The 20,196-nt window shown below is 49.9% G+C and overlaps 1 protein-coding gene across 1 annotated transcript; it reads left to right on the forward strand.

The window, feature by feature from the left end:
* Window positions 1-7,922: 7,922 nt before the first annotated feature.
* LDLRAD1 (low density lipoprotein receptor class A domain containing 1) lies at window positions 7,923-16,345 on the forward strand (the record flags this gene model as incomplete). The annotated part of the gene is made up of 6 exons (XM_081087083.1): window positions 7,923-7,943; window positions 8,327-8,378; window positions 11,593-11,721; window positions 13,651-13,788; window positions 15,815-15,943; window positions 16,197-16,345. 6 exons carry the CDS (start codon window positions 7,923-7,925, stop codon window positions 16,343-16,345), a joined length of 618 nt encoding a protein of 205 aa, XP_080943209.1.
* Between the last annotated feature and the right edge of the window lie 3,851 nt (window positions 16,346-20,196).

The raw sequence follows: 20,196 nt of genomic DNA on the forward strand, positions 1-20,196 counted from the left end.
AATTGAATATTCAGTAGGATATGATGCTTCTGCTCAGAAATGGCCCACAACCTGTAATTTGAAATTTAGCAGGAAATGCCCTTACACTACATTTTCAATTGTATTGAACTGAAATCATTAAAATTTTATTTGAATAATTATGTGCCGAAATTTGAGTTAATATACTCCTGATTTTCCAGATCTTTCCTCTCACCCCTACCGAATCCAGACAAAAATTATGAAATGTACTATTAATACCTATTGCTATGGCAGTAATACATACTGCTATACAATATGATGATCAGGAAACAAACTGAAACAAAAACAATGTGGTCAGAAGTGCTTTTTTTAAAAAAATCCTCACCTGAAGATATTTTTCCATTGATTTTTAGAGAGAGTGGAAGGGAGGGAGCAAGAGAGAGAGAAACATCAACATGAGGGAGACGCATCGATTGGTTGCCTCCCGCCGCCCCAACCCAAACCAGGAATCAAGTCTGCAACCAAGGTACATGCCCTTGATCCAGAATTGAACCCAAGACCCTTTGGTCCGAGTGCTGACACTCTAACCATTGAGCAAAACTCTCTAGAGTTAGAAGTGCATTTTATATTATTGCACAGGCTATAGATTTTTGTTGAGTCTTTCCCAAGAACTATTTTTCTCTATTAGAAAGCATATCAAGTATAAGCTTAAAGATATTTTCAGAGAAAACTTTTCATTTTGACAGTAAGAATTAGACTAGATTTCATTTGGCAAAAGCTATTGCTATTATCATTCCTTTACCTATAATAATACAGATTTTAAAATAAGAGTTGATATCAGGTAACATAGATAACAGAATCTTAACATGATTCGGTGTTATTTTACCATGAAATATTAAATAACTTTGCAAACCAATATTCCTTACACATAGGAACATTGTTGGCAACTGAAGTAGTGCTTTTTGACTACAGAGTGGATTGCACACTTACCTTTCAGCTTAGTCATCAGCTTTCTCCGAGTCAAAAAAATACAATAACAACTAATCAAGTAAGACACTGGTCACAAAATACAGGTTTTAGTTTTTAAAATAGTTTGTCTAGATTTGGGAGATGGAGACTTAGAAGATATGTGCACACATCCAGGTGTGGAAGAGAGGAGTAATTATTAAAGAGTTGTCAAGCAGGCATCATCTCTCATTCTTTGTGAGAAAACAGTTATAGAACACAGGGATTGGGAGTGCATCTTTTAAAAAATCCTGGTTGTCTCATTTCCCAGCCATGGTTTGTGTTTAGTATCAGGTACAGGTTTAATTGAAATACATCCAGTGAAGAAAACTTCAGATCAGTGAGGGGGAAATATACAAAATGCCGCAGATTTGTAGGAGTCAGCCCACTGTTAAGAAAGCCCTCCCTTATGAAAACAGAACAATAAGAGTAATATCTAGATAAGAAGGACAACTGTATGATTGTCCTGTATTCTCTCACCTACCCTTGGTTTTGTTTTTCTTTGCTTCCTGAATATGGTTGTCCCTGAGATATCCTCAATTGTCTTGAAAGTATTGATCTATCCCTCTCCCTCTCTGTTAAAAAAAAAAAAAGTCAATAAAATGTATTTTGATCCAAGTGCAACAAACTTTCCCCTTTTCTTTATAATTCCTGTATGTGAAAACCCAATCAATCCTGCCCTCTTTTATATTTTAGCATGATTAAACCAGACTGACATTTTCAAAAATTAAAAAAAATTCTCCCCACCAAAAAAAAAAAAGACATTGTGAGAAATGCTCACCTGTTCAAATTAAAATAATGGACTCAGAGACAGAAGTATGGTGAAAACGAGACCATACTTAATAAGTTCTCAAGAGCGGGTGTCTATCCGGCTGTACAGGCACACATGGAGTGGTGATCACAGCCTATTTATCCCCCTGGGGTGCGAGAGTCCCCTCCGGTTCCTCATTGGCTAGTACTATGGGGTTAATATTTCCTCATGTGTCGCCTAGGTCGTGTTGTCTCCCATGGGGACATTTAAAAAATTGGGCTGAGGCCTTTTCTAGTTGTCTCCACCTCCCTCTGTCTATTGGAGGCGTGTGCCTTGGGGGTTTCCACCGTGGTGGTGGCTCCCATACACAGTTCTTTGTTCTTATGTCCTCTTCCCTCCGCCCTGCATTCTGTCTGCCCTGGGGAAATTGAGTAACCGTTTCCATTAAAAGTTGGCTATGCTGGAGATGGATCACAGAAGTCTATTTCCTACAATTGTAAAAAATGCTTGGCTTGAAAATTCTAACAAAAGCAATAAAGCTGAGCCTTTGGTCCTCTTCTCCTAAACAGCTAGTTTCAACCTCTGTGCTGCAAGAGTTTTTTAAAACATGCAATACCTGACTATTTAGTCGGGTACACTGACCTCTCTTTCCTTAGGGCAGTGGTCGGCAAACTGCGGCTCGCCAGCCACATGCGGCTCTTTGGCCCCTTGAGTGTGGCTCTTCCACAAAATACCACGTGCGGGTGCGCACGTACAGTGTGAAGTTGACTTAAAACTTTAAAGTTTATTAAGTTAATTTTAGGGAACGTTGTGGAGTGAAAGAAGATGTAGTGTCAAGGATTGAGAAAGGTATGTTGAGATGGTTTGGACATATAGAGAGGATGAACGAAAGGAGATAGACGAAACAAGTATACAAGACAAGTGTGGATGGGAGAGTTGGAGGGGTGGACCTCAGCGAGCGTACCTCAATCAGATTGAGGACGTTTTTAGCAAAGGCCAGCTTAGGAGTACCCTAATTAAGTTAATAACAATGTACCTACCTATATAAGTTTAAAAAATTTGGCTCTCAAAAGAAATTTCAACGGTTGTACTGTTGATATTTGGCTCTGTTGACTAATGAGTTTGCTGACCACTGCCTTAGGTTGTCATATTAAAAAGAGCACAACAGCCAACAACAATAGCTGTCCAGTGTGAATGAATCGAAATTATACCTGTTTTTTTGTCAGATTGGCAAAAAATCTTTTTTGGTGTGCAGAATTTTAGTAATTGCTAGTCGTTTATGGGCGCCATGAGGTGAAAAAACGTTGAAAATCGCTGTCCTAAAGTAACAGTTTAGCCTTTCTTGAATGGGCCCAACTTCACTTGTTTCCATGAGACAGGTATCATATAAAAAGCATCTTCTTGAAAAGTTTATCTTGGTCCTAGGCAAAATCTCAAGGCCCTTGAGTCTCTGGTCCAAACCTCCCAAACTCCTAAGGTCTTTGGTTCAGGCCCCTAGGGTGAGACATACTAATTCATGCAATTAAATAGACAGTAGTCACCATAATGAATGATACCCAGTCTTTTCACAAAATTTCATGGATACCTTTTATTTATATACTCAAGGCCCAGTGCACAGATTCATGCACCGGTGGGGTCCCTCAGCCTGGCCTGTGGGGATTGGGCCAAACCGGCTCTCCAACATCCCCCAAGGGGTTCCGGATTGTGAGAGCGGTTCTCGGGTGATGCACCCTGAATCAGGCTCCCTCCTCTCTGGTTCTGGGTACGTCACCCAAGAACCAATGCTGCCAAGTCACTGAGCTCAGCAGCTCCTGCATTGAGCATCTGCTGCCTGGTGGTCATTGTGTGTCATAGCTACCGGTCAGATGGTCGCTTAGGCTTTTATTTTTATTTATTTTTTTTATTAAATCTTTATTGTTCAGATTATTACATTTGTTCCTCTTTTTTCCCCCCCATAACTCCCCTCCTCCCAGTTCCCGCCCCACCCTCCGCCCTCACTCCCCACCCACTGTCCTCATCCATAGGTGCATGATTTTTGTCCAGTCTCTTCCCACATCTCCCACACCCCTTTCCCCCCAAGAATAGTCAGTCCATTCCCTTTCTATGTCCCTGATTCTATTATAATCAACAGTTCATTCTGTTCATCAGATTATTTATTCACTTGATTCTTAGATTCACTTGTTGATAGATGCATATTTGTTGTTCATAATTTGTATCTTTACCTTTTTCTTCCTCTTCCTCTTCTTAAAGGATACCTTTCAGCATTTCATATAATCCTGGTTTGGTGGTGATGAACTCCTTTAGCTTTTCCTTATCTGTGAAGCTCTTTATCTGACCTTCAATTCTGAATGATAGCTTTGCTGGGTAAAGTAATCTTGGTTGTAGGTTCTTGGTATTCATCACTTTGAATATTTCTTGCCACTCCCTTCTGGCCTGCAAAGTTTCTGTTGAGAAATCAGCTGACAGTCATATGGGTGTTCCCTTGTAGGTAACTGAGTTTCTTTCTCTTGCTGTTTTTAAGATTCTCTCTTTATCTTTTGCTCTTGGCATTTTAATTATGATGTGTCTTGGTGTGGTCCTCTTTGGATTCCTTTTGTTTGGGGTTCTCCGCGCTTCTTGGACCTGTAAGTCCATTTCTTTCACCAGGTGGGGGAAGTTTTCTGTCATTATTTCTTCAAATAGGTTTTCAATATCTTGCTCTCTCTCATCTTCTGGCACCCCTATAATTCTGATGTTGGTACGCTTGAAGCTGTCCCAGAGGCTCCTTACACTATCCTCGCATTTTTGGATTCTTTTTTCATTTTGCTTTTCCGGTTGGGTGTTTTTTGCTTCCTCGCATTTCAAATCATTGACTTGATTCTTGCGCTCCTCTGGTCTGCTGTCAGGAGTCTGTATAATATTCGTTATTTCAGTCCGTGTATGCTTAATTTCTAGTTGGTTCCCCAATATAACATCAAGGGTCTCATTAGTTTTCTTGTAGATCTCATTAGGTTTATCGGCGGCTTCTAAACAGTTCTTGAGAGACCTTAAAAGTGTGGTTCTGAACTCTATATCTTCCATTGACAATTTTGTCCTGTTTCTTTGTCTCCGCATTTTGTTATGCTTCCTTGGTGCACCCCCTAGTGGTCTTTGTGCGCAGTCTTATAGTTAAACCTTGATTGTTGTAGCTAATACCAGGGAGGGTTTGACCTTCAGGCCAAGTGGCTATGAGAATCAGCTGTGTCTGCAGTGAGAGAACTTCTGTCCTCTAGGGAGGTGCTAATCTAGCCTTTGCCTGAAGCTATCCGGCAAATGCCTCTGTGCAGGGCTTGGGTGGGGCGGGTCGCACAGGATCAACAGGGTGGGCCGGAGAGAGCAGTTATGGCGGCTCTCAGTCCTGTCCCCAGGGGCTCTGCCTCTCTGAGTCCCAGCACCCGCTGCAAAGCTCGGAGAGAAAGCTGCACTCGCTCTGACCGAAGCCAGACAGTCCCGCTTCTCCCGTTTGAGTCTGGGTCCCTAAAGACTCGCCTGTATCTGGAGCTCAGAGTCTGCGACTCCCTCCCGATTGAAAACGCCAATCGTGCCCTCCGCTGCCAGCCCGCTCCGCGCACTCCGCACCTCAGAATTTGACTTCAGCACTGCGCCTCCTCTGAGTGTCCGTATGCGTTTCTCTTTCCTCCTAGTTGTAGGACTTCCACTCAGCCAGCGTTCCTGTGGTTCTGGGTGATGTCCGTTCCCTTTTTTAGTTTCACTTTTGAAGTAGTTGTTCAAGGCAGCAAACTCCGGCGTTAACCTATGCCGCCATCTTGGTTCTCCTACTTGGTCATTTTTAAAAAATATATTGTTATTGATTTCACAGAGGAAGGGAGAGGGAGAGAGAGAGAAACATCAATGATGAGAGAGAATCATCAACTGGCTGCCTCCCACTGGGGATTGAGCCCACAACCTGGGCATATGCCCTGACCGGGAATTGAACCATGACTTCCTGGTTCATAGGTTGATGCTCAACCCTGAGCCATATCAGCGGGCTTGCTTTGTCATCTCTAAGAGTAGAATATTTGTTTGTTCAATTCTAAATTATTTGGGCTTCTTTTACTACTTCTCCTGTGCTTTTTATACTTTAATTAGAGGCCCGGTGCATGAAATTTGTGTGTGGGAGGGTCCCCTTAGCCCAGCCTGCACCCTCTCCAATCCAGAATCAGGCCTAAACCGGCAGTCAGACATCCCTCTCACAATCCTGGACTGCTAGTTCCTAACTGGTCACCTGCCTGCCAGCCTGATCACCCCTAACCACCTCTGCTTGCCAGCCTAACAAACTGCCCCCCCCCCCCCGCCAGCCTGGTTACCCTCAATTGCCCCCCTTGCCACCCACCACGCAGCCTGCTGTTCAGTTGTTGGTCATCCCTCACTAATCCCCCTGCCAGCCTTGTCGCCCCACACAGCCTGCTGTTTGGTCGTTATTGAGATGGCATCCTGGACAATTTGCATATCCCTCTATTATTAGTATAGACTGTTTTTACAACATTGGAACAGCAATAATTGAAAGCTTGGGTGAAAAGAAATTGTCAACGGATTAGAAATAAGAGATTTCAACAAAAGCTCTTGATAATGTTACCTCAAGATAGACCATCATGCGTTCATTGGAACCCTACCTCTGTTAATTTAATAATGCTTAAGTCTGTAAACATCAGTCAAATTTGGATCATCTGCATTAAACAATATTATAGTTCTTTCTTGTAAAAGTGTCTACTTGTATAAGGTATTTCACAAGGGAATTTGTCTATTGATTCCTGTGACTTTTGCAAAGCTCTTTCTAGCACTGCCGCTTTCACCTTAAATGGGTCCTTGCAACATCCCCCTAGAAGAGCAGGATGGGGTCTAACATCTCCATTTTGGAGTTAGGAAACAGTCTCTGAGAGGAGAGGTGGCCAGCCAGGGCTCAGAGACTTGAGGAATGCATAGGAGGAGTGATGAGCGCTGAGATGGGGACAGTGCCTCATCTCTACCCAGGTCTGGAAGCAGATCTCCAGGTCCCTAGGTCAATCTAATTGTGGTCCCCACTTAGCATTCTCCCAACTCAGAGTTGAGGCCTGGAGTTAGAGGCAGTCCCAGGCCTCAAGCAAATCTCTTTGTAATTGTAGACAGACTGAGGCATCCAGCAATAATATGGCACCTTCATAGGCTACAAAAACATTCACATATGTGCACTCACTTTATCCTCACAACTATGAGGTAAGTATTCTTATACCCATTCTTCAGATGAGGAAACTGAGACTTAGAGAGGCTGTGATTGGCCACCTTAAATTTGATAGGTATTAATTTAGCAGAGTCTGGATGAAAACCCAGGTCTGTCTGACTCAAGCTGGGGTTTACTGATCTCATGTCCAGAGGGTCACCTAGCCACAGCCAGACCATAAGAAATGCAGGGAAAGGTAAACCCAGGGGAGCAGGGAGAGTGAAAGAAGGCTTCATGAAGTGAGACTTTTACCTGGTCTGGGCAAGAAAGACAGAGGGAGCCAGCCGAAGTCACTCTAAGCAAGTGACAAGCTACAGACTGGGAGAAAGATGTATAAGCCATGTAACAAATGATTCAATTCAGCATAAAGAAATCCGTAAATCAATAAGAACAAGACAAACCACCCATAAAAAAGTGGGAAAGACATGGGAAACAGCAATTCACCAGGTAGGAAACCCATAGAAAAAGGGTAGTCTAACAGCATGGAGTAGGGACAGGGCTTTTCAAATTGTGATCAGGCTGACAGGCAGGTGAGCAGTTAGGAGCCAGCGGTCCAGGATTGTGAGAGGGATATCTGACTGCCAGTTTAGGTCCGATCCCCGGGTGCTGAGAGCCTCCAGTCTCATCACTGACATGGAGGAAAAAGCACTCCCTGAAAAGATCCTGATTTTAAACCCCCACCCCCTACCTGAGGGCTATTTCTCTCTCTACCTCAGGCTCTTTGTCAAATGGGGAGGAGGATTTCAGCAGCCTTGGAGCCTTGCCCTCAGATGCAGGGTGGGGAGAGGCTGGGCAAGAGCAGGGCCCTCCTGCCTTTTCCTGGCCTGGGAGGCAGCCTGGAAAGGAACTGCCCACTGCGCGGGTGTGGCCAGGCAGGGCCTTCTGTTCTCCCTCCTCCAGGCTGCCCTGGTGACAAGGCAGGGAACCTGAGCTGAATTCTACACATCAACTCCAGTGACCAGAGACTAGAGCTGGGAGCTAGGAGCTGTAGACATGAACAAGGTCTTCCCCCAGGTAAGATCTGCCGTGAGCTGGCTCCTGACCTGGGGAAGCCAACCTAGGGAAGGAGAGATGTTGAGTTAGCTCAGTTCCCCGCTGCTCTGGAGGGGGGTGTGGGGGAGGGATCCATCCACATGATGGGAGGGGGCGTCAGGGAAAGCCTCTCCCAGGAGGAGCCACCTGAGCTGGTTTGAAGGATGAGTGTTTACCAAGTGGACGGTGGGGGCAAAGTCCTTCCAGGCAGAGGGCACAGTCCAGGCAAAGGTGTGGAAATGTGAAGCAGGCATGATGAGTTTTTTTGCGAGGGGCCAGTGGTTCCACCTAAGGCTCCCAGTGTGGCTCCGTGAGGCTGGACTTCACTCACCTACGCCCACTCCTCACTCTGTTCTCTCGAGCAGGGGGACATCAATGGCAATGCTGCTGCTGGGACCAAAGTCCTCCCGGGAGAAGGTAATGGATGGAGGGCCTGGGTTCCCTGAGGTTGCGCCGTTGCTACAGAGGCACAAAGAGAGCACCCTAAGGCTCTCACTGTCCCTCAGACCTCTGCCCCCTACGCCGATGTCCTTCACTCCCAACTTCCTGGCCAGCCATGCTGACAGCCACCTGCTTAATGTGCTGGTTCATTCTCTCCATGCACAAGCATTTGTTGAGCACCTACTGTATACTGCCTACCTCACAGGGACTGCACCACATGCAGAGCCCGCCTGTAACCTATAAGGAAAGGGCTCTGCCATCAGATACTTGACCCTGTGGGTGACCTAGGCAATTCTCTTTACCACTGAGATAAAGGAGGTGGGATCACACATTTATTTAGCTCCTACTGTGTGCCACCGATTTGTGCAATGAGGGCAGTTGAAAGAAAGGAACTCACATTTATTGAGCAGCTACTATGTGCTGTGTCTTGACCACATTTGACCAAGGAGGAAGCAGACCCAGGGAGGTAAATACCAATCATAGCTATGAAGAATCAGGGGCCTAACCGGTTTGGCTCAGTGGATAGAGCATTGGCCTGCAGACTCAAGGGTCCCAGGTTCGATTCCGTTCAAGGGCATGTACCTTGGTTGCAGGCATCCCCAGTTGGGGGTGTGCAGGAGGCAGCTGATCGATGTTTCTAACTCTCTATCCCTCCCCCTTCCTCTCTGTAAAAAAAATCAATAAAATATATTAAAAAAAGAGAAAAAAAGAATCAGGGCCCTATGATGTTTCTGGCACGGCATGGCCTCTTTTAACCCTCAGGATAGCTCCGAGAGGGGCTCCTATTATGGGACAATAACAGCTGAGACAGTTGAGGCTAAGAGAGATTGGGTAGCTTGGCCAAACTGGGATCCCACACAGCTGGGAGGTGGGAGAGACAGGGTTCAAATTTGAATTGGGGTCCCACTGATTGCAAAGCCCCAGTCTTTGTTACTCCACACTGATGTTCAGATGGCCACCCATCTGTGTGTCTTTCCTGGGTGGTGCCACCCATCTGTGTTCATTTCCAGTCCTGGCTCACGGTGGGCATGACTGTGGAACAAAAGGTTCCTTTTCCCCATCTGTCCCGAGGGAGGGAGATGGGCCCTCAGGGCCTCCCAGCTTTGGAGGGCAGCATCTTCATCTGGGCAGGGGCCTCAGTTCTGCCAGAGGCTCCTGTGCCCCCTGCTGCCCACCGCCTGCGCTGCACAAATATCTGAGGCGTGTCTGCTCGGCTGACCAGGACACTCCTCTTGCCCAGCCTCACACCATCTTGTCGCCCTGGTTACCGGAGTTTACCCGTGTTTGCTAACAACAAGGAAACCACCACCTAGGGCTCATTAGATTTATGCTGTATATCCTACTATTGTCTTCTTTCCCAATACACACCCATTCCGGGTCCAGCACCCCAGGCCCCTTGCTGTCCCCCACACGCCACACACCCTACTCCTATGCTCTCTACCTGGAATCTCCTCTCTTTGCACCCCCCCCCCTCACCTGCTCTTGGAAACCCCACCCTCCTTTGAGCACCGAGGCAGAGGCACCGTACTCACACTTCCTTAACCACACTTGCTACCTGGCTCTGTGAGCGGCACAGGGACAGATGTGACTGGCAGGAGAGCAGAATAGGCAGCTCCACAAATATGAGTGGATTGAATGGAAATGCCCTGAACTGACCTCAGGTGGGGGCCCTTTCCTTGTGTCCTGGAGCTCAGGGTCAAAGTATTCACAAAGCACCTACTGTGTGCCTGCCTCTGGGCTGGACCCTGGGGACAGAGATGCATCAGACCTGTTCTGCTTCTTTCTCTGAAATAGTAACTGGGGCCCAGAGGACAGCTGTTGTACCCACTCTCCTCTTTTAACCTACATGCTTTGCCTTCTTTTTTTTTTTTTTTTTTTTTTTTTTAGAAACAGACACATAGATGCAGAGAACAAACTGATGGTTGCCAGAGGAGATTGTGTTGGGAGGGAGGAGGCCGCTGGGTGAAAAATGTGAAGGGATTATTACAGGGGTGGGCAAACTTTTTGACTCGAGGGCCACAATGGGTTCTTAACTGGACCGGAGGGCCGGAACAAAAGCATGGATGGAGTGTTTGTGTGAACTAATATAAATTCAAAGTAAACATCATCACATAAAAGGGTACGGTCTTTTTTTTTTTTTTTTTTTAGTTTTATTCATTTCAAACGGGCCAGATCCGGCCCGCGGGCCGTAGTTTGCCCATGGCTGGATTAAGAAGTACAACATGCTTTGCCTTCTAAGTGCAACTAGAAGAGAGCAGCAACCTGACCATAACTGCTTTTGTGTCTTCTACAGAGCAGGACACCTAGTAGGTTCCCGATAGAGCTTTCTTTCATTATATCACAAGCAAAGCAAAAATTAAAGGAGCCAAGTAAGTTAAAGGAGCAGGATGCCTCCTATTGCTGTTATTTCCATAGTGCTTAGGATACAGCTTGGCACATGGTAGGTGCTTAATAAATGCTAACAAAGCTAAAACTTTCATCGCACTTACTAAGCGCCAAGCACTGTTTTAACATATTAACTGGCTAATCCTCTCAGCAGCCCTGTGGTAGGTATTATGACCCCCATTTTCCACATGAAGGAGCAGGCACAGAGACGTGAAGTGACGTCTCTGTGGGTCCCAGCTGGGAAGTGGGGGAGCCGGGATTCCCACGAGCATCTTGGCAGCTGCAGAGGGACAATCGCTTGGCATCATGCAACGGGCTCTGGTTGTGATGGCTAATAAGTGTGAACTCACATCTCAGCTCCGCATAAGGTGACCTGAACCGTGTCTTCTCTGAGCCTCGGTTTCCTCGTCTACAAAATTTTGTGTTGGAAAATAAAAATAACGGCTCTGAAGGGCCTGCTATCGTTTCTGCCTGTGATAGGGGCTCAAAGAGCAGGTGTCCATCTTTCCCTGCCTCCTGAGGAGGCTTCCTCGTGGAAGGACAGGCGTGTGAGGGAGGCAGAGCAGAGACCTGGGACCTTCATCCCAAACGCCACCTGCTAGCGACAGGACTGGGGCCAGGGACTGGCGCTTGGTGGCGGTGGGCCCACAGGCAGAAATGAGAGCATCACGGCAGGCGTAGGAACCCCTTCCTCCAGGGAACTGAGGTGGAGACAGGCCAGTTACAGGAAGGGCCAGAGGAGCGGGGTCTGGGTCCCTGGGCCCCAGCGCTGGCTGCTCCATCGCTGGTTTCCTGCTCCACACAGCAGGCTGCACCGCCCCCTGCTGCTCCCGCCCAGGGGCCTGCCTCTCAGCCTTCGTGCTGCTCCTGCTGGCAGCTGTCGCGGCCCTCATCGCCCTGGTCGTCATCCTTGGATCCCCACCACGTATACCAGGTCAGGGTGGTCAAGGGCGGGTGGGTCAGACCTGCTGGGAGGGGGTGGGGGGGCAGAGAAATGGGGGCACCCTCACTCTGACTGGCTTCTCCATGAAGTCACTTTGGACAATTCCTTAGGGTGTGTGCACAGACTGACGTTAACACGTCTCTGAGTCTCCATTTACACATCTGTAATATGAGTATTGAGAGGACCCAGCTCTATGACCCACTTCCTCCAGGAAGCCTGCCCTGACTCCCAGGCTGGGTTAGAAGCCTTGTTTCGGCCCCCACAGCCCCCCGACTTCCTCTTCCCCTGGCCTGGCTGTCCTGGGTGGTGCCACTCAACTGTGTGTCTGCCTCCACACACATGTTAGGAATGTGGCCCCAGCTTCAGGGTGAGGCCCAACACGGCCCCTGCCCTCACGGAGCTAAGAATTTGGAGAGCGACATAAACATTAATCAAATAAGCACATTAAGGCAGGGTTCATGGGAGTCTGGAATAGGGCCTCTGACCAGACTAGGAGTCAGAGTGGCACCTTGACAAGGGAAAGGCAACTACATGAAGGGGTGGCAGGAAAAGCACCCTAGGTCCAGGGAGCACATTTGCGGAGCCCCTGGGGCAGGAGGAATCATGAGGAGAGAGAGACTGCAAGAAGGCCAGTGGACACAGGCGCTTAGGGCCTCAGAGGGCTGCACTGGGGAGGGAGAGAGCCATGGGAAGGGGATTGAGTTGGAGGTAGGGTGTTGCCACAGAAACCTTTCTGACAGATGGCTCTGTAGCCAGGCTGGGGGCTGCAAGGGGACAAGGTGGGGGAGTGGATAAATCCAGTTCTCTACATGCCTGTGCAGAAACATGAGCACTTAGGGCAGATATGCACACAAGAGGAGCTGCACTCATGTGCCTGTGTACACATGTGTGTCTCTGTGCCTGTGTTATGTGTCTATGTATGCATGCATGTGCCCATGTGCTTGTGTATATCTCTGTGCTTGTGTGCGCACATGTCTGAAGCGTGTATGTGTGTGTGACAATGTGAGAGTTTCTGAGAGTCAGTCCCCTTCATATGAGCTGAGGCAGTTCTGGGAGCTAAGACATGGTTCACATGTGCCCCAAACATGCAAGCACAAACCGCTCTCACCTCCCGCCCGCACACATGTGTATACACACGCATGGCCTGCGGAGCCAGGGTGGCCTCCCAGCTCATCTGACAGTCTCTCTCCTTTAATCCTTTGGAGCAGCTCTGGGTGGGATGGAAGGGAAGACCCCCAGAAGGACAGACATGTTCAGATGTTGGCCACCATTCCTGGACGCTGGAGAGGCCGCCCCAGCCTCGGGAAAGAGCTGAGTCAGCAGGCCTGGTTACTAGCTGTGTGACTGGTCCTGTCACACCTCTCTGAGCCTTCCCTTTCTCATCTGTAAAATGGGCTTAATGAGGATACTTCAAAGGGATTCGGGGAAGCAAGAGAATAAAAATGTGAAAGTGCTTTGCAGACCGTAAAGTTATGCCCAGGTGTAAGGAATGATAGCATAATTAATGGTGGCCAGGCCAGGCCCAGTATATTGTTTCTGAGACCCTAACCTGGTGCCAGGAGCCCCACCATTAAAACCACTTCATCGGCTGAGCCCGGCCTCAGGGGCTCCTGCGAGACTGTCGATAAGCTTCCCGTAGAGGAGGGAACCAGGACTTCCTCGGCACATTCTATGTTCTGGGTGTGTAAGTCCCCCCACAGTCCTTGGGTGTGATCCCCATTTTGCAGACAAGGAACAAGAGGCTCAGAGAGGTCGAGTCATTTGCCCAAGGTCACTCAGCTGGCAGGTGGGAGGGCGGGGACTTTGGCCTCATGCCCCAGCTCCTCAGTCCAGCTCAGGTGGGTCTCAGGGGTGGGAACCTGGTGCTGCCCTTGTGAGTACACCCTTGACCCTCGTGCCCCTCCCCACCCGCCCACTCAGGGGCCCAGGCCTGTGTGACGCTGACGAACAGGACCGGCTTCCTGTGCCATGACCGGAGGAGCTGCATCTCGGCCAGCGGGGTCTGTGACGGCGTCCGCACCTGTCCCCACGGCGAGGACGAGGAGGAGGCTTTGTGCCGTGAGTACCTGCTCAGTCCCGCCCCTGCCCTGGGTGGGCCTTCCAGGGCCCTTTGGGGGTTGCCCCCCCCCCCATTACATCTATCCCTGCAGCCCAAACGAGGCTCAATTGTCCCTGAAATTACCAGGCACCTTTGTGTCCTCAGGCCTTCGCTTCTATGGCCCTCAGCCAGGAACACCTGCCCCCACCCGCACCCATAAGTAGGTGCCCCCTTAGGGAACCCTTCCCTCTGTGCGTCTCCATGCCCAGAGAACCTGTATTCAAACTTCATGGCAGAGTTCAAGTGTTACCTCCACCAGGAAGCCTTCCCTGACTCTCAAACCTGGTTCAGGTCCCTGCTTTGGCTCCCACAGCCCCTGTGCTTCCCTGGTCCCAGCCCAGGTCACCTTGGTTGACACTTTCCATTGGCCTTTTTTCCGTGACCATCAGACTGTAAACTCCTCAAGGGCAGGCCTGGTCTGCTTGATTTGGGGGTCACAGTGCCTCATGCAGGCCAGGACACGGAGGGGTGTTCGGGATGATATGCTGAATGAGTGATAGAATGAATGAATGGGAAGGTCTTGTCCCAGACCTTCAAGACCTGATAATGAATTCTCAGGAGAGAGAGGCCAGGGCACTTTCCATGTAGGAGGGAGAGAACTTGGTAAGTTGATGAGGGTGGAGGAGGGGAGCTAACGAGGGGAGGGACATTACATCATAAACCTAGACGAGATCTTAAAAGCCATCTAGTTACGTCCCAGCTCATGTCCAAATCCCCTCTATAACAAACCCAGCAGAGGCCACCCAGCCTCTGCTTGCACACTCCTGGGACGGGGAGCCTGCACCTTGAGGCAACTGCTCCCATCATTGCATGTTTTCTCATGGGATTGTCTCCCACCGGCATCCTTTTTTTAAATATATTTTATTGATTTTTTACAGAGAGGAAGGGAGAGGGATAGAGAGTTAGAAACATCGATGAGAGAGAAACATCGATCAGCTGCCTCCTGCACATCTCCTACTGGAGATGTGCCCGCAACCAAGGTACATGCCCTTGACCGGAATCAAACCTGGGACCCTTCAGTCCACAGGCCGACGCTCTATCCACTGAGCCAAACTGGTTAGGACCCCACCGGCATCCTTGATTGGTTCCAACTCTGGCCTCTCATCAACCCCTGCCCCCCACGAACCACATCTTGATCCATCTCCATGATGGTGGCACTGCATGAATTCGCAGCGTGCATTCCCCACCCCCAGATCAGTGCCCCCTTCCCTGGGCCACACTCTTAACTCCCAGTCACCCCCCTTGCAAGTGGTCTTCCCCACTCTACCAGCACTCCCCAGAACATACACCAACTGCCCACCACCCTCTCCTTGGACAGCTCCACGACACGCATGATACTTCTGACTGGCTCTGGCTAGTCCAAGGAGCAAAGGCTTTCCCCTCCCAAGTCTGGGTTGTACCTCCAGTGATGTGGCCTGAGTCTGTGTTAACTTTTGGAAGCTGTGCCACACTGCTGCCTAACACAGAATCCACTTCAAGAAAGGTGCTCTGACTCCCTCTCACAAGGTACGTGAACTCACAGCCTCTGAGTGCTGGGACCCAAGTGCAAGACTTCACGTTTGCTTTTGTTATGTTCCAGTGGGAGAGGGCTTCCTGGGGGTAAAGGCAGTGGCATGGACTTGAAGTAGATGGTTTTGGGTGGGTGTCAAGGAGGACATTTCTAGAGAAGGGAAAGGGCAGGCAATGGTATAGGGTGCGGACGCATATGAGCTGAGTAGGGAATAAGGAAGGGAGAGGCAACTCTCTGGGCATCTTGTTGGATATACAGGGAATGGACATGTCTCTCCTTTTGACCTGACCTCCTTCCTCTCCAGGAAAGCCTTTTCCTCATGCCTTTCCTGGGACAGATGCATGGAAACCCTGAGTTTGGCAACTGCCCAGGTGGCTTGGACAGTCCACCTCCATATAGCCCCCATGAACCTCATCTTACTCTGAGACAGCTGTGGCCAGATGTGAACTTCCTCTTGACTCATCTGTCCTCTGTAGGAAATGTGCCCCAGAGTCTGCCCAGCTTCCTTGTGGCCCATTGTGGAAACCCAGCTTCCTGGATCTACTCAGACCAAAAGTGTGATGGAACCAACAACTGTGGGGACTGCTCGGATGAACTGAGACCAGGTGGGGGTCTGGGCACGGGCTGGGCTGGGGCAGGTGGCCAGGCAGTGACCAGAGAGCAGAGGTTGACCAGGGAATCTCTGAGGTTCCTTCTGTACCTCCTCCTTGCATTCTAGAAAGAGGGGAAATAAGGGATATAGCCAACCCACGTCGGATGGATGGGGCTCTGGGGAGCTATGGCAGGTATGAGAGCTAGGGGTGCCCGAGGCATTCCAGGGCACTACAGCTGCTCTTGTGTCGGCTCTTGTCCCTCCAGTGACTGCATGCCCACCTTGCGGCCCTGGGTGGTGGCGCTGCCCCTCCACTGTCTTCAAGTATTGCGACTGTATCCCGAGGAGCCTCTGCCGGGACCGTGTGCAGCACTGCTCCGACTGGTCTGACGAGTACTCCTGTCCTGGGCCCTGAGTGGCACCAGGCCCAAGCAGGACACTGGTTGAATGGCACTGGTAATCCTTCACATGAGCATCGAATCAAAGAACATGAGGGCAGGAAGGAGCCATCAAGATCACCTAGTGCAGTGGTTGGCAAACTGCAGCTCAGGGAAGCTGCGGCTCGCGAGCCACATGCGGCTCTTTGGCCCCTTGAGTGTGGCTCTTCCACAAAATACCAGCTCTTCCACAAAATACCGACTTCTGCGCATGGGCCACGAAATTTCAATTGCACTGTATGTGCACGCCCGCATGTGGTATTTCGTGGAAGAGCCACACGGAAGGGGCCAAAGAGCCGCATGTGGGAGCTACACACTATTGTCTCTGAATAAGACTTGCCTCTCCGGCTTTCAAGATGTTCACCCTCTCCTTGCATGCCTCCAGGGACAGGGAGCTCACTATCATGTTAGGCAGCTCCTAACAAAAATGAGGAGAATCTGCTTCCATGATTTTAGGCTGCCTGTGGGGCCACACAGAGGAGATCTGCTCTGTTCCAAGACAGACTTGCAGATCCTGACCTTACCGCCCCTTAGAGAAAAGACAGGTCTGGGGCTCACACACCAAGCTGAGGAATGTAGGCCTTATGTGGAGTGTATGCCATTTCCTGTGGTACCCGAGGCAGGTATTGCTGGGCTTGGCTACAGCCTTAGCATTTTCCTTATTGCGGTAATCCTCGCAGGCCCTGCTGGCTGATCACGTGAAATTCAACCAGGGGGCTCTGAGCTATAGAGTAGAAGGAATGGAGAAAGAGGAGCCCTTCTGTCCTTTCCATTCTTCACCCTACCACTCCCCTCCCTCCACCCCGTGACCAGTACCCAGACATACAGCCCCGGGTTCTTGTAGTAAGGAGCGTATTTTGACCCCAGAGCCTGAGTGAAGCAGCTCTTTCTCTGCAGAGCTTTCCGGCTCCCCACACCCAGACAGACAAGGATGGACGCTCCCATTAAGCAGATGAGGAAACTGGGGCCCAGTGGGAGAAATTACTTGCCTGGGATCATACAGTACAGTCGGTGGGACTCCCACATAGTCTATGGTGTCCCAACCCTGAAACCTTTCCTGCTGTCAATATAATTATCTCTTGGCTTGTGGGCCAAGGGGATGGGCATGTGCAGAGTCCCTGTGGGGTATTTTTAAAATGAGCTTGAGGGTCAGAAAGTGTCCCACCCTTATTCTGAAAGAGAGACTTGAAATCTGACCAGCAAGAGGGTTCCTGTTGAGGGAGACAGACATATCCCCATGGAAATTAATAAAATCAGTTTTATGTATCAGTCTAATGTGAGTTTTGAACTGAAAATGGGCATCTGAGAGACAGATGAGCTCTGCCTCATTCATCACTCACCGAAGAGTCCCTCTGCGCCTGCCCTGGGCCAAGCTGAGTGCCAGGCACCCAGAAGTGAGGACACCTGGATCCCAGCACATGAGGAGCTCAGGGTCTCATGGAGGAGGCACCTCACACCATGGAAGGATGGGGTGCAGGAAATGCTAGGCAGCCTCCGGCGGGCAAGACACCGCCATGTTCCTGACCCTGATGCACCGAGGACCCAGGCCTAGAGCAGGGCACCGCAGGGATCCTGCCTGAGGGATGGTTAGCCCTGGGCCCTGGCACCTTTGGCTGAGTTTCTCTGCAACTGCAGCACAAGTGAGGAGCAGTGGGTACACTCAGGCATCCTGGGTTCTGACCACCGACCCAGAGGAGCTTCTTCCCCAGAGGAGGGCCATTTGGGCTGGTGCTGGAGGGAAGGAGAACTTCCAGTGGTACCGGTGCAAGCGAAGGGCATTCCCAGATGAGGGACCATGTGAACGAAGGTGTGGGTGTGGGCCCGTGTGTGGCTCAGCCAGGGAATGCCAGCAGGTCAGGGCGGCCAAAACATCAGTGGGGTTGGTGGGACGGTAGGAGAGGAGGAGGTGAGCAGGGACATGATTCTGGAGGGCACAGCAGGTTGCACTCCTTCCTGAGGACCATGGCGATAAGGCATGCTAAACAACACCTACCAGCGTCACAATGACCTTTAATACAACAGTTCAAGAAAGAGCCGCCAGGACTGGGACCAAGTAGGCAGAGAAGAGGGCATGTCAAGGGCTACTTACTGGTGGAGCATGGAGCACATGCCCTTAGGGACCTACGGAGTCAGGGGGTGAAGAGGAGGAGGGGGGAGTCCCGAGGCCTGAGGAGGAGCACCTGGCCTCCCTCCCTGGGCCATGCCTTCTCCTGGCGAAGAGAGGGTTGAGCTGGTCCCCGAGGAACAAGAAGCTTGTTCGGCATTCAAATGCCGACACGTTGCTGACACCCTGAGCCTCGGTTGTTGAAAACAAGGTCACTGGGGACAGACCACGGGAACGCGAGCCTGCGCTGCTCATACCAGGCAGCCTTGCTGGTTCACGCGGCAGGAGAGCACCCAGGTCCTGGCGGGGGCTGGTGGTGCAGCAGTTGGGCCCCATGGAAAGAGACAGGTGGACCTTGGTGGTCATCTAGTCCTAATCCTAAACCTCTTCGGTGGCCTGTGGATCCTCCCAGAGGCGTCAGCGTCACGGTTGCACATCATTTTGCCCGCCCCTCCCAACCAAGCCCTCCATAGTCCCTGGGGGAGTTTCATTTCACAGGAGGGTGAAACCAAGGCTGAAACCAACTTGTCCAACTCCACTCAGCGTTCCAGTAGCAGAGTGAGGACTAAACGCCAGGTTTCTTTTCTTTTTTAAATTTAATTAAACCTATCAGGTGACATTGGTTAATAACATTATGTAAGCTTCAGGTGTACAGTTCTATCATACAACATCTAGATATTGCATCATGTGCTTAGCCCCCACAGCCTAGTTTATTTCATCATCATATATCTGACCCCTTTACCTTCTTCATCCTCCCCCCACCCCCTTCCCCTCTGGCAACCACCATACTGTTATCCGTGTCTACAAGTTTGGGTGTTTATTGTGTTTGTTGATTGCTTTCTGTTTTATATCCCACAAGTGAAATCATATGGTTCTTGTCCTTTGCTGTCTCATTTATTTTGCTTAGCATAATACTCTCAAGATCCAAGCTGTCACAAACGCAAAAACCAGGTTTCTAGGTGTGCACATTAGCGCTTGCCGAGCGCTTGCTGCGAGCCAGGCACTGTGCTAAGAGCTGTACCTCTCATCCTCCCTAAAGCACTCTGAGGGTGGTACTGGTTGTTTGTTTTTTTTTAATATACATATTTTTATTGATTTCAGAGAGGAAGAGAGAGATAGAAACATCCATGATGAGAGAGAATAATCAACTGGCTGCCTCCTGCATGCCCCCTACTGGGGATTGAGCCCTCAACCTGGACATGTGCCCTGACCGGGAATTGAACCATGACCTCCTGGTTCATAGGTTGACGCTCAACCACTGAGCCACACCGGACAGGAGGGAGGTATTGTTTTAATGCAAAGCTTAGACAGGCCAGGCAGCTGGTTGCAGGGCATATGACCTGCGGGGCTCAGAGCCAGGTATTTGAGCACTTAGCTGTGGTGGGTCACTGTTTTATGTTATGTCTCGAGGTCTGGCAGTTTCCAGTGGCGACGATGCCTGAGCAGGGCCGTGATGGAGCCAGGTGGGAAGCAGGGACAGGGCAGTCCCGGCTGAGGTGTGAAGCAGTTCCCTGTGCTGGAGCTTGAGGAAGAGCCTCTGAGTTGGGGCTGCAGGGAGTGAACTTGGCTCAAGGCTGCAGGGAGCTGGCAGAGGAGTTCAGCAGGAAGAACACACTGGATTCCTCCCTCTGAGGAGGGGCTGCAAAGAAGGTGCCCTCCTCTGTACATTTGGAATAAGGACATCATGGCCAGACTATCTGCAGGCTCATGGAGAGGAAAAGGTGA

The sequence above is a fragment of the Myotis nattereri genome, assembly GCF_964212035.1.
Source record: "Myotis nattereri genome assembly, chromosome: 3".
NCBI classification, from domain to species: Eukaryota; Metazoa; Chordata; class Mammalia; order Chiroptera; family Vespertilionidae; genus Myotis; species Myotis nattereri.